Here is a 14,951-nt window from a genome sequence, read left to right on the forward strand (position 1 = left end):
GGCTGTTTACAGCTGACTTTTGTTTTGTAAGTGGAAGGAATACACTCTAGAACAATAAAAGGCATCGTGTAGTAACTACAGATAGCACTAACACAAATACATAAACTAGTAACACAGTTATTATCATTAGAAAGTATTATACTTTATACATAATTGGAAGGGGGACTGGCAGAGCAGTAAGTTTGATTACACCAGGATTTCCACAGATATATGAGTAATGCATTGTGCTAATATAATATCTGTGATGTCACTAGGCCTTAGGAATTTTTTAGCTCCATTATAATCTTATGAGACCACTGTCATATACGCAATTGACTGAAAGGTTATCATGCATATGACTGTATATAACCAGAGATACATATAAAAACAACCTCTACATCTAAAATTTAAATGTAGTCTTTATTACATGCTAGATTCTATGTTTGGGATTTTCTATGCTATTATATTGATTCATGTGTCTATTCTTCTTGTAGCATTCATTCTTATTGTTGTATATATATTGTCAAATACATGTTTTTGAATAGCCTAAGGTTAAACCCCTCCTTAGTGCTGTTACTTTTAAAAGCTGTCTTGGATGCTTTCACCTATTTCTTTTTCTTCCGAGGACTTCATTACTTGCACTTCGTGAATCTGGGGCATAGAGATAGTATGAATGGGCCCTAGTAGCTCTGTGAAGATCTTGACATCTTATATAAAGTTTGTATGTCTATAACTTGGTATATTTTTCTGTAAGAGAATCCATGTCTTTTGTTGGCTTTTAAAATGGTCACCTAAAAAAATGTAGGAACTACTGTAAGAGTAATGTTATCAAAATCAAATATCACTATTGAGATTTTTAATCTGTGAAGGATAATGGCATTCTTTATGATATTTTGTCTTCCCATCCAAAAACATGCTAGTGTCTCTTCATTTATTCAAGATTTCTTTTATGTCAAATAGTAAATTTTGGTAAGTTTCTTCATATAGGCTATACATATTTATTATTTAATTTCTTGGTATTTTTTAATCTAATGGATCTGCTAATGAGCTTTCTCAAAGAAACGAAGGAAAGGAGGGAAGATGAAATGAAAAAGGGTATACAGAATATTTTGAATAGTCTAGGTAAAGTTTAACCTGCCTCTTGTAATCTCATTTTTTTAAAGTTCTTTAAGCATATAGATAATTAAGAAAATAAGTTGGCCGGGCATGGTGGCTCACACCTGTAATCCCAGCACTTTGGGAGGCTGAGGCCAGTGGATTGCCTGAGGTCAGGATTTCAAGACCAGCCTGACCAATATGGCAAAACCCCTTCTCTACTAAAAACACAAAAATTAGCCAGACGTGGTGGCATGCGCCTATAGTCCCAGCTACTCGGGAGGCTGAGACAGGAGAATTGCTTGAACCCAGGAGAATTGCTTGAACCCAGGAGGCGGAGGTTGGAGTGAGCTGAGATCACGCCACTGCACTCCAGCCTGGGCAACAGAGCATGACTCCATCTCAAGAAAAAAACAAAGAACTTATAAAAAGTTGCTATGAAAATGTGTTATAATTTTATTATCGGAGTACTGCAAAATACATTATTAGAAACTTCACCCTGGAATCTTTTTTAAGCATTACTCTTTTGCTTGTGGTTTTTGTCATCTTTTACAGACTTGAATGTTGTTCTAGGATAGAATATTGTCATACTTTATTTGGTGAAGCATAACCATATTGAATAATATTTCAGAACTATACATTGCATAGTCTTGGACATTTTCATGTAAGAAGGCAGTAAGGAAGTTTCATTTTTATGAAAGTGTAATTCTTAAGTAACAGTGACTGTTTTCTATGGGCTAGCTCCAGACCACATTTGCATACTTCCCATGATTTTGTTTTTCTGATGTCCCAAGCGTTAAATGTAGAGGTCAGAATGACATTTTAGGACTCTAGGTTTGAATCTCATAATCTTAAAATGGGTATTATTCAATTTATCAAAAAGACCAGTTCTGGTTTTTTTTTTTTGTTTTTTTTTTTTTCAGATTAAAAATAATGTAGGCCAGGCATGGTGACTTACGCCTATAATCCCAACACTTTAGGAGGCCAGGGTGGGTGGATCACTTGAGCCCAGAAATTTAAGACCAGACTGGGCCACATAGTGAGACCCTGTCTCTAGTAAAAATTTTAAAAATTAGCTGAGTGTGGTGGCATGCATCTGTGCTTCCAGCTACTCGGGAGGATGAGGTAAGAGGATTGCTTGCCCAGGTAGTCAAGGAGTCAAGGCTGCAGTGAGCTATGATCATGCCACTGCACTCCAGCCTGGGTGACAGAATGAGACTCTGTCTCAAAAAAAAAAAATTAGTTTTACCAAAAAATTGCATAAGTAGTGCAAATAATTTTCATTTACCTTTAACTCACATTCTCAAATGTTAAAATTTTACATTTGCTTTACTATCGTGTTTGTCTCTTTTTTTGGAGATGTTTGAGAATAAGTTTATAGGCATGATGCCTTATTACTAAGTACTGCATGATGTATTTCTTAAAAATAAGGATACTTATCAACATTAGGAAATTAACACTGATAAAAAGTATTTTAAGTAAAAAAATGCCTTGTTTCCCCTCCAAGTCAGGGATTTCTTTTTCTTTTTTTTTTTCTTTTCTTTTTTTGAGACAGAGTCTTGCTCTGTTGCCAGGTGCCAGGCTAGAGTGCAGTGGCACGATCTTGGCTCACTGCAACCTCTGCCTCCTGGGTTCAAGCAATTCTTCTGCCTTAGCCTCCCGAGTAGTTGGGACTACAGGCGTGTGCCACCATGCTCAGCTAATTTCTGTATTTTTAGTAGAGACGGGGTTTCACCATGTTGGCCAGGATGGTGTCGATCTCTTGACCTCGTGATCCAACCGCTGCCTCGGCTTCCCAAAGTGCTGGAATTACAGGCGTGAGTCACTGCACCCGGCCCAAGTCAGGGATTTAATAGCAAAATCATGTTACGTATAGTTGTCTTCTTTCATCTTCTTTAATCTGGAATGGTCCCTCAGTCTTTCTTTGTCTTTCATGGCCTCCAAAATTTGGAGAATACAGAACAGTTTTTTGTTTTGTAGAATATCCCTCAATTTTGGTTTGCTTGAGTTTTTGGGGGGATTAAATTTTGGCTGTGCTGTGATCATATCAGGAGACACATGACGTCTACTTGTTCCATTACTGATGATAATGTTAACTGTGATCACTTGTTTAAAGTGCTGGTGATGTACATTTTTCAAGAATATAGTTCTTCTATTTTCTTAAGATTTTGCTCTCTTTTGGTGGGTTGAGAACTGGAATCCTTTCCAAGACTTTATAGAAGTATCTTTAAATATAAGCCTACTTTAAAAGATTTTTAACTCTACTGTGTTTTGGACATTAACAACTTCTTAAGACTTTCTGTATTTCAGAGGGATTTTGTTACTGTCTAATAATCTGTCTCCTGCTCTAGGTTGTAAGCTCCTTAAGGGTAGGTATTGTGTATATATCATTCCCCGCCCTGTCTTCAATGCCCGGGACAGTTCCCACATGCAGTGGATAGTAGTTACTGCTTGATTGATTGATTGGTTGATAGGCTAGTGGTTGAACAGATAAATGGATTGTTTATTTGTGGAAATTTGCCCATTTCAGATCTTCTAACTTACTAGTTTTATTTTGAATTCAACATACTTTAAAAATTACCTGTCACCCTCTTGGTATTAATAATTTAATATAGTTTTGATGTAGTTCTTTAGACATGAATCTCAAGGACTGATAATAGCCTAGCCATATCATGTGATAGGTTCACTATTTTGTTGATTCACCTTGTCAGATTGATTTTATTTTCTTCTCTCTAGCTTGCTATTTTTAAACGCCTGAAATGTGGCATCAGTGAAATTACTCTGACAATAATCGTAATAATTCTTATTGGTCTTCTTATTACATTATTTTTTGTACTATCACTTTAAAATCTTGGAGCAGCTTAAAATTTTTACTTCTATGTTGTTTGCTTATGAGTTTGAGGCTTAGAGAGATCATATACCCACTATTATAAAGCTGCCAATGTGTGAGCAGAATTTAGATTTCTAAGTTTTGTCTTTCTTTAAAAAATTTTATTTTTGCAAGCACTTTTCCAAAGGATTTCTAAGTTTTCTGACTCCTAATTCAGTGTTCTGTCTACCATAATCTCTTCCATATTGTAGTAGTATTATTGCCTACTTGCCAGGAATGAATTCATAATACCATGAAGAAATAGTATTTTGTGTCACTTTGTTCTACCAAGGCATATTTTATGTGGTTCACTAATGACAGCCTCATATTTTGAGACTTTTCTCCCAGTGAATACGTCTTTTTCTTGCCTAAATACACTTTTTAAAGAGCAGTTTTAGGTTCACAGCAAAAGTGATCGGAAAGTATAGAGTTCCCACATATCCCCTGGCCTCCAACCTCCCCAACTATCAACATCCTGTACCAGAGTGGCATATTTATTATAGTTGATGAACCTGCATTGACACAGTATCACCCAAAGTACATAGTTTACATTAGGGTTCACTCTTGTTATTATATATTCTTTGGTTTTTGACGAGTGTATGTATCCACCATTATAGTGTTGTACAGTGTAGTAGCTTCACTGCCCTAAAAATCCTCTGTGCTTTGTATATTCATCCCTCCTTCCCTTCTAACTCCTGGCAACCCCTAACCTTTTTACTGTCTCCATAATTTTTCCTTTTCCAGAATATCATATAACTGGAATCACACAATATGTAGCCTTTTGCAGATTGGAGGCTTTCACTTAGTAATATGCATTTAGGTTCATCCATGTCTTTTCATGACTTGATAGCTCATTGTTTTAGCCCTAAATAATAATCCATTATCTGGATGTACCACAGTTTGTTTGTTTATTCATTCATCTACTAAAGGACACCTTGGATGCTTCCAAGTTTTGGGAATTATGAATAAAGGTGCCATAAATACCTATGTGCAGATTTTTGTGTAAATGTAAGTTTTCAACTCTTTTGGATGAATTCTAAGGAGCACAATTGTAGGATTGTATGGTAAGAGTATTTTTAGTTTTATAAGAAACTGCTGAACTGCCTTCCAAAGTAGCTATACCATTTTGCATTTCCACCAGCAGTGAATGAGAGTTCCTGTTGCTCCACATCCTCTCCTGCATTTGGTGTAATCCACGTTCTGGATGTGGGCCATTCAAATAGTCTGTAGTGGTGTCTCATTGTTTGAATTTGCATTTCCTAGTGATGTATGATGTTAAGTGTCTCCTCATATGCTTATTTGCCACCTGTATATCTTCTTTGATGAACTGTCTGTTTAGATCTTTTGCCCGTTTTTTATTCTGATTGTTCATTTTCTTTTCTATCTTTTTATTCTCTTTAACAGCTTTTTTCCTCGGGCACCATCTAGTGTATCTTCAATAATGTTTTATTTTTTCAAAGGAAAACTCCTCTTTCTGTTTCTCTCCTTTTACCTTTGTCTTTCAGTTATACCTGCCGCCACTTGCGGAGATATGTTTATGTGTTGGACAAACTGTATTTCCCCCACTCTCACTGTTCTACGCTTCAGCATTGCTTCTCGACCCTCAGTGACAATGGAGAGGAACTCTTGTCTTTAACTTGCTCTCACATTCTCAGATCCTATGCTTCCAGGTTATTAACCTCTGCTGTCCATTTACTGCATGCTGCATGTTGTATATGACAAACAATTGCATGTTTTAATGGGGCGCGTGTCAATTAAATGATTAAAGAGAACATTTATATTTGAAATGGTACTAAATAATGTTTTTAAATAATAGCTGGGTTTTGTTTCCTTACAAATGTCTTCTTAAGTAATTTGTATTATGTTTCATGGGAGAGAGGAAAGCTTTCAACTACAGAGTTGTTAATATAAACTTGCCAGAACTATTCTATACCTCATTCCATTTGGGAATCTTTTGATTTAATTTATAGTAGTTGGAGTGCTCTGTCTGATTTGCATATGAAATAGACTCTACAGTTACTATGACTTTTGAGTTCACCTTCATACAAGCATACCTGAGAGCTAGCTGTAGGATTTCACCCATGTTCTGATAGAGCCGCATTCAGATGAGCAGGTTGATTTTATAGGAAGGCAGAAATTATGCTATTGGGGTTTTGTATTTTTTCACTCATTTTATTTACATACAGAGTAGCTATAAAATCAGCAAGTTGCAATGTGTCACGGATGAATGTAGATTAAACATAATGATGGTGGGTGGAGTAAGAAAGAGACAAGCTATCAATCTCAAATATCAGAGAAAATCAACACCTGCTGTTTCGTGTGTTTCGTGCACCAAAATAGAAGGGCAGTATGACATTACCGCTTTGTGCTTTGCAGTTGACATTTTTAACACACATTTTTTTCTAAGTAAGAGATGACTTAAACCAGCACTATACTCTTAGCTAGATATGATGATTTAAGGCAATATCTTCACTGCCAGATGATTTAGATGAAGAAGGGAAAAACTCCATGGCAGCCTTAACCAGAAATTAGCAAACATTTAGAATTTAAAATAGACCTTTTCAGATGACGAAACATATGCAATTTCAGACTATACATAATATCTAAGTAAAAACACTTGATTGCTAGGAAAGGAAAGCAGTATGGTGTGTAAGTCGACCAAGACTTTTCTTGGTAGCAGAAAGATTTTACAGACTCATGATGATGTTGATCAGCCTCTTATGAGGTCAATGTAGATACTTTAGAGACATAAAAAAGTCAGGTATAGAAAAGCAGGTGAAAATAATAGAATTAACTTTTAAGTATGTAATGTTAGGAGAATTTATCAAATTTAGCAAACTAAGGCCCGTGACTTTCCACTGGCTTATGTAAAGTGAGGGAATATCAGGTAAGTTGCATGATATTCTTAGGAATTGGAGACAGTGTGTGTCTGGTTTCAAGGAATGAGGAGAGCTGCTGCTGATTATTGAACTTCTCAAATGGGCAGCATAATTAACCTTACTCTTTTTCTTTCTTTTCCTTTTTTTTTCTTTTTGAGATGGAGTCTTGCTCTGTCACTCAGGCTAGGGTGCAGTGACTCAGTCTCAGCTCACTGCAACCTCTGCTTACCGGGTTCAAGCAATTCTCCCACCTCAACCTCCTAAGTAACTAGGATTATAGACTTGTGCCACCACGCCTAGCTAATTTTTATATTTTTAGTTGAGACAGGGTTTCACCATGTTGGCCAGGCTAGTCTTGAACTTCTGACCTCAAGTGATCTGCCCTCCTCAGCTTCCCAAAGTTCTGACATTACAGGTGTGAGCCACCACGCCCAGCTGACCTTACTCTTATTTACTAGTGTATCATCAGGGCTCTCCACAAAACCAATAGGAGATTTTATATGTAAGTGGAGAGAGAGAGACAGAGACAGAGCTATTTTGGGAATTGGCTTTGGCGTAGGAGCTTTCAAGTGTGAAATCTGTAGGACAGGTTGGCAGCCTGGAAATTCAGGTGTGCCTTAATGTTGCAGGCTTAAATACCAAATTCACAGGGCAGGCCATCAGGCAAGTAACTCAGGCAGGATTTTTATGTTGTGGTCTTCAGACAGAATCCTTCTTCCTTGGGAAATCTTAGTCTTTATAAGACTTTGATCTAATTGGGTGAGTCCCACTCATGTTACAAAAGGGTACTCTGCTTTCCTTAAAGTCAGCTGATCATAAATATTAATCACTTCTGCAAATACCTTCACAGCAACATCTAGACTAGTTAGTGTTTGACCAAACAACTGGGCAACATAGCTCAGCCAGGTTTACACATAAAATTAATCATCTGTGTTCTTTGTCTTTCTCCTCTGTGTTCTTTGTCTTTCACGTATCTGTTCCATGTGTTTTGCTTTGTATCCTATCCTGTCATATCTATCCTATAATTTTGTGGAAACTGTAAGCCTTCTGGGGGTAAACACTGTATCTTGTTCATTGTTACACATCATATAGCATGCCATGCCTGGCACATTGTTAACCCTCATTAATACTGCTGGTAGCAGGTTTTAGCATTCGTCATGTGTGACAGAGGCCACTGTCTTTTTTATCCTGGAGTCACACTCCTCACCCAGCAGGAGCAGATAGGAAAGAGAAATACACAATCAGCTGGGAAAATAAAAGGAAACAAAAGGAAAAGAAGGAAGACAAAGTAGGGAGGAACAAAAGTTTAAAAATGAGAGGAGAAAGCTGAAGACTCCATGTGGTGAAAGCAGTGTCCGATTCCTGAGCCCCCTTCCCCTGATGCCTGGTAGAGTTCAGCCGACACTCAGTTTCTGACTCAGTCTAGAATTCCTTCTGCATTTTCTGTTTACTCTTTCAGCACCCTTCCTGGAACCCCCCTCATACCTTACCCACTTGGGTTCCTCAGTACTCTCAGCTAGGGTTTACAGTGTGAAGCCAGTATTTTTTCAATATCAAGCCCTCCTGAGGCCCTGCCCATTTTTTTTCTGAACAACAGAGACGAAATACAGTGTTAATACATAATAATGTATTGTAATTAAATGTATAAATCTAGAGAACTGTGTTTTTGTGTGAAAAATATCTGGTAATTCTGTGTGAGCCAAGGCATGCCTGTTTTAAAAAATCACTCCAGTCTTAGGACGAATTAACAGTATAATTTATTACAGATTGCCATAGTGGATGAGAAAAAATACATATAATTTATAACTGTAATTTTATAATTCATGTTACTAAATTATAAAATAAACTGAAATATTACATCCAATTCTAGACGTCAAATTTTATGATGGGTACTATCAAATACAGATCATCCAAGAAGATAATAAAAATGACTGCATAATCTAAAAATCATCTGCTATCAGGAATGGTTTAAGTGGCCTAAGTATTTAAGCTAAAGAGAACTAAAATTAAGGGGAGTCAATGACAGATGTCTTCAAAAACCCGAGGGGACCTCATAAACGGCACAGTTTATACATTTTTGTGTTTCTCTAAAGTACGGAGCTATAGCCAATATATAAAAATTATTGGTAGGCAGACTTAACATACGTCAATCTTTCTAAAAATGAAACAGCAAGAGCTTTACTTCCTTCTGAGGTCAGCAGCACATATGGTTAGGGACATGGACTCTGGAGTTAAGGCTTCCTCCCCAAACCCCCAACCAGCTTTCACTCCTTGCCTCACCACTTGCAGTCCGGGACAGGACAGAGGACACTTTTCTATCCAGGACAGACCTGAATAGACTCACATAAAAGGAGTATCTGGTCATCTTCTCTTGTAGTGTTCATTTGTAGGTGACTAACATTTTGCATACACAGTGACACATGGCCAAGTGGAGTCTAGTCCCTGCAGGTGAGAGATTTTCTTCAACAGAACTACATTATATAGAGAGAAAAACCAAGCCAAATATCTGAGTGGAGCAGTCACAGACTGAACAAAATCAGTTAGCTTTTGGTTATGCAGAATTTAAAAATGTAAGTCAGTTCTTAGAACTACAAGCTTATTCCTTAAAAAAGAAATTTACCAGCTGGGTGCAGTGGCTCATGCCTGTAATCTCAGTACTTTGGGAGGCTGAGGTGGGCAGATCATGAGATCAGGAGATCAAGACCATCCTCACTAACATGGTGAAACCCTGTCTCTACTAAAACTACAAAAAATTATTCGGGGTGGTGGTACATGCCTGTAGTCTGAACTACTCGGGAGGCTGAGGCAGGAGAATCGCTTGAACCCAGGAGGCAGAGGTTGCAGTGAGCTGAGATCATGACACTACACTCCAGCCTGTATCAGACTCTGTATCAAAAAAAAAAAAAAGAATTTTACCTTAGTCTAACATGACTTACTGCTATAGATAAAAGTCTCATTCCACTGCAAACTTCTTCCAAATGTAAGAATTCTTTTCACAGCATCCCTGGAAGAGAGGACTTCTGTGTGCTGCTGACCTCAGAAGGCAGTAAAGCTCTTGCTGTTTCATTCTTAGAAAGGCTGGCGTATGTTAAGTCTGTCTACCAATAATTTTTATATATTGGCTATAGCTCTGTGCTTTAGAGAAACATGCAAATGTATAAACTGTGCCATTTATGAGGTCCCCTCGGATTTTTGAAAACACCTGTCATTGACTCCCGTTAATTTTTGTTCTCTTTAGATTAAATAACTTGGCTGCTTAAACCATTCCTGACAGCAGATGATTTTTAGATTATGCAGTCTTTTTATTATCTTCTTGGATGATCTGTATTTGATAGTACCCATTATAAAAATTTGATGATAGCCAGAATTGGATATAATATTTCAGTATATTTTATAATTTAAAAATATGAATCACAAAATTATAGTTATAAATTACATGTATTTTTTTCTCATCCACTATGGTGATCTGTAATAAATTATACTGTTAATTTGTCCTAAGACTGGAGTGATTTTTTTAAAACAGGCATGCCTTGGCTCACATAGAATTACCAGATCTTTTTCACACGAAAATACATTTCTCTAGATTTCTGCATTTAATTATTTGAATGTAATTGCAAGACTTTACATTTGTTCTTATTGAAATGTAATGTATTGAGGCTGGCCATGGTGACCCACGCCTGTAATTCCAGCACTTTGGGAAGCTGAGGCGGGTAGATCACCTGAAGTCAGGATATCAAGACCAGCCTGGCCAAAGTGGCTGTACTAAAAATACAAAAATTAGCTGGGCGTGGTGGCGCAAGCCTATAGTCCCAGCTACTTGGGAGGCTGGGGCAGGAGAATCGCTTGAACCCGGAGGCGGATGTTGCGGTGAGCCGAGATTGTGCCATTGCACTCCAGCCTGGGTAACAAGAGCAAAACTCCGTCTCAAAAAATAAAAATAAAAAAATAAATATATAATGTATGTAATGTATTGAGTTCATCTTGTCTCTGAGTCACATTTCATGAAGCCATAGCCTATCAGATCTGGTAGCTCCTCCATTTTGCCCCCAGAAGCATTGAAATTAACTCACAAGTTACCAACCTTGGATTTGACTTCTCTAGAAATCAAATTTAGAATTTTGAGTAAGCACTTGAGAATTTCAGTTCATTGCTAGGCTTTCTTGGTTTGTGTGGATTTCAGTAGCCAGTTGAGGTTTACTTAGTGCTTTTGAGCATGATTGTGATATGGTCAAAGCATGCTGCTCCTGATGGCTGTCATGCATGTAAGTGGATCTGAGAGGAAAGAATCTGAATTTAGATAATAGACCAACACTGCCTAGAGTTCCACATCCAATTTTAAGTTCTGCTTTCTTCAGTTTCAGGGTGGAGTGGGGAATAAGTTTGGTGAGAAATCTGTAGAGTAAGAAAGTACCTATTTGTCTTTATTTTTACTTCACATACTTTGCTGATGTCAAAAATATAGCTGCTACTATTGTTTTAATTGGGCCTGAGGCAAGGAAAAATGAAGGGCTAAGTTTAGTGTCGAGTTAATTCTGTTGCAGTGGCACAATTTATTTTGAGTTACTATTAACTCGGCTCTTCAGATTGTTGCTGCCTGTTTTGAGAAAGCTGAGAAAGAGCATCAGTAATGTTTAAAAATTATTTTCTGACACACATTGAGTTTAAAACATTATGTTCTCTTTTTATAAAGTAAAGCATGTTAACACTGAAGTCCTTGACTAGTTAATACTTTTCCAAGATCAGTTGTTCCTGACCTTTTGGGCCTCATAGAACTCTTCTAGAATCTATTAAAAATTATGGGCCCTCTCTTCAAAAACACGGAAATAGGAGTTTTTGCCTCTAAATTTTACATGGACCTGATTTAAGTAGAATTTTAGATATAGCTGCTGGGTAAAAGAGAGACTCCCCTGCCCAAATAATAGTGGCTTAAAGAGGTAAATGGAAGTTTACTTCTCAAGTAAAAGTATGAGCTGACATGGCAGCTCTGCCCCATAGAATTTTCAAGACCCAGAGTTCTTCTCTGTCGTGTTTCATCACCTCTCTGTGTTGCTCTGACCAAATGGCTCACCACAAGCTCTGCATTTCAGATACCAGAAGGGTGGAAGGGCCTAAGGTTGGATGTACATTTCCATTTTAAGGATATCACACATCCCTTTGGCCAAAAGTTTGTCACAGGACTACCCAACATGCTAAGTAAGCCGGAAATAAAGTTTTTCGCTAAGTGGTCTGTGGCCTGCTAAATGTTCTGTTATTGGGTAACAAGGGAAGATGGTTATGGGAACAACTAACAGTCTCTACCATACCATTGAAAGTTCCTGTTCTGAGTAATCAACAAATGATGATTATGGTGTGATTGCTCCTGTGCCAAAGAGCAAGAGGGGTTCACAGTGAAGATGGAAAGATAATATCATTGGGAAAAAAATCATTATTAAATATAAAATTAGTAACATATAAAAAGTAATCTGACAGGAGAATCTGACGTGGTCTGAAACATGATTATTTGATCAGGAACTATGAATAGATAATGTTCTATTAGCCGAGTAGGCATGGAAAACTCAAGTGCAGAAGTTCACTTATGGGAGAGCACATGACATATTCTGGAGCAGTAAATAGATGTTTACCAAAAGCAGATTTATCTACGATATTAATCAGTATTGCAATAAGTTATATTGTCTAGGGCCAGACTCCTGAGGGCCTTGTATGCTATGCCAGGCCATTTCATATGTTTTGTTTTTGGCTTTTTTATGTGTGTATGATTTCGGTAGTCAGTTGAGTTTCTCTTAGTGCTTTTGAGCATGACTGTGATATGGTCAAAACATGCTACTTCTGATGACTATTGTGCATTTAAATGAATCTGAGGGGAAAGAATCTGAATTTAGGTAATAGACCAACACATAGACTGCCTGATTGTGGCTGTAGAGATGAAAGAAGAAGGACTTAATGGAGGGGAATTTTGAAAAAAAAATGAATTGAAGTATGATATTGAGAGAACATAATTCAACATTGAAATGGTATAGTATGAAATATTAGTAGGAACTGTGTTATTACTTCTGTGCATGTAGTTAGTTCCTATCAACATGGCAGATATTTAGTATGTATCATTTGTGTGGTTTATATTTTATACTGTAAGAGGAGTATACTAGGGGTATTCTTGTTACCAATACTTAATATTAAAAGCTTTGTGTAATCAGTTGGTAAAAGATTGATTTTTTTAAGAGTGAAGATGTTTTGAACTATCAACAACCATTTAAAAATTTGTTATACTAAAGATATGGCATAATACTTGATTCTGGATTATTTTCCAGTTATACAGTGCAATACAAAGAACAGTGATTCAAGAGATCTATTTCACAACATGGTGATTATTGTTAATAACAATGTATTGTATACATGAAAATTGCTAAGACAGTAGATTTTTAAATGTTCGTACCACAAAAAAGTATGTGAAGCAATGTTAATTTTCTTGATTTAATTATTTCTGCATTGTATACCTATATCAAAACATCATGTTGTACATCATAAACATATATACTTTTTGTCAATTAAATTTGAGTAGTAATGAAAATAGTGGATTCTATAAAGAAATACGTTAGAAATATTTACAAAAAGTCATTAAAATGTTAATATATTGGAATTTGTCCTAAGGGAAGAACTTAACCTAAGGAAAGAGTTATATTTAGGAACAAAATAAAAGAATGATCAAATAAACTATATCCTATCAACTCAATGGAATATCATACAGCCATTTAAAATATCATAAAGAAAAATAAATAGCAATATGGAAAACATTTGACATAATGTTAAATGAAAAAGAATATAAAATTATATACTGCCATTAAAACAACTATATGAAAATTATGTGTGTCCAAAAACTAGATAATATATAAAAATAGTTGTGAACAGTGGTAAAATGTACTTGACATTTCTTTTTAAAATAACTTAAAATGTATCTTTTACAAATTAAAAAAGTTATACAAATTTAAATAAGTATTTTCTTTTTTCTCTGCCCTCCTCCCAACCACCCCAAGTTACATATATGTTTTTGGATTTTCTTTTCTTTTTTTCTCTCTACTAATATAATGTAATGACATTTTATCAATAGGCAAAGAACTGCAGTGGGTTACAGGATTAGATAGGAGTTCCTCCTCCTTGTGACCACAGAGAATTTCTCCCATAGTTTATTTTAGAACTTCTATAGATTTACTTTTTTTTTTTTTTTTTGCTTTTCTTTTTAACTGAATGGATTTATAATTCTAAGTAAGTGTAACATGAAATCATTTCTGTATCTAAATTGTAGCAGTTTCAAATTTAGGAATATTTTTACCCATTTGTCAGTCTTTTATACTGTATTTTTTTTTAACCACATCTGGTGCCATTTTATTGCTTTCAAAGGATTGCATCTTCAGTCTAAATCTAAGACAAAGTTCTAATGAGTTTCCTCAAAATAATTTTTAAAAATTGCTGGAATGATTTTGTCATACAGTATGCTACTCACTAAATCTGTAATGAATAAATACTTGAAGCTGTAGTAATAATTTTTCATGTATATGATACTGTCTTAATAATTCTGTTGTGGCTGTGTGCTTTATTGATTTCTGCGCCACTTCTGTGGCATGAAATGAAATGTATTATCCCACTTAAACCATTATGGTTTCCTTTTGAATTACATATTCACTACTTGATCCTGTCATCAAGCCTATTCCATTTTCTATTATGTGGTATTCAGTCTTAGAGATTTACAGCGTTAGTACTCAGTACAGTATAAGTCAAAATAGGACAAGTTAATTCAGATCAGAAAAGTTGGTAAGAAAATGTAATAGATAAATTTTTAAAAATTATTCTTCTAACTTAGTACGTTTGTGGTTTGGGGGTCTTCTTTCTTTTTTTCAAGAACCATGGGAATGAATTGTTTACATTCATTCTAGGGGAGAGAGGAAGGCACAGTTTGAGAAACCTTGCTACCTACTTTACTTGACCTCAACAGATGAGCTAGGCAGCGCAGCCCCTTCTCTCTTCTCTTGGCTTCTGTGACAACGTACTTCTGGCTTTCTTGCCTCCCTTTTGCCTTTTCTTTTTATACTTTTTGGTTTTAAACATTAGAACTCTTTAAAAAGCTTGTTCCTAAAGCC

General features: G+C 36.1%; 1 protein-coding gene across 8 annotated transcripts in view; it reads left to right on the forward strand.

Moving 5' to 3' along the window:
* DYM (dymeclin) overlaps window positions 1-14,951 on the forward strand; it is a 432,063-nt gene that overhangs the window by 261,227 nt on the left and 155,885 nt on the right. For 5 of the 8 annotated variants that reach the window (XM_064379196.1, XM_064379199.1, XM_064379198.1 and 2 more), the window contains one exon: window positions 5,449-5,613. The exons of the other annotated variants lie outside the window; for them this stretch is intronic. In XM_064379196.1, coding sequence (XP_064235266.1) covers window positions 5,449-5,613 — 165 coding nt within the window. The remainder of the gene's footprint in view (window positions 1-5,448; window positions 5,614-14,951) is intronic. 8 annotated transcript variants of the gene reach the window in all.

Source organism: Aotus nancymaae, unplaced genomic scaffold, assembly GCF_030222135.1.
Source record: "Aotus nancymaae isolate 86718 unplaced genomic scaffold, 86718_ANA_hifiasm-v0.15.2.pri h1tg000020l, whole genome shotgun sequence".
NCBI classification, from domain to species: domain Eukaryota; kingdom Metazoa; phylum Chordata; class Mammalia; order Primates; family Aotidae; genus Aotus; species Aotus nancymaae.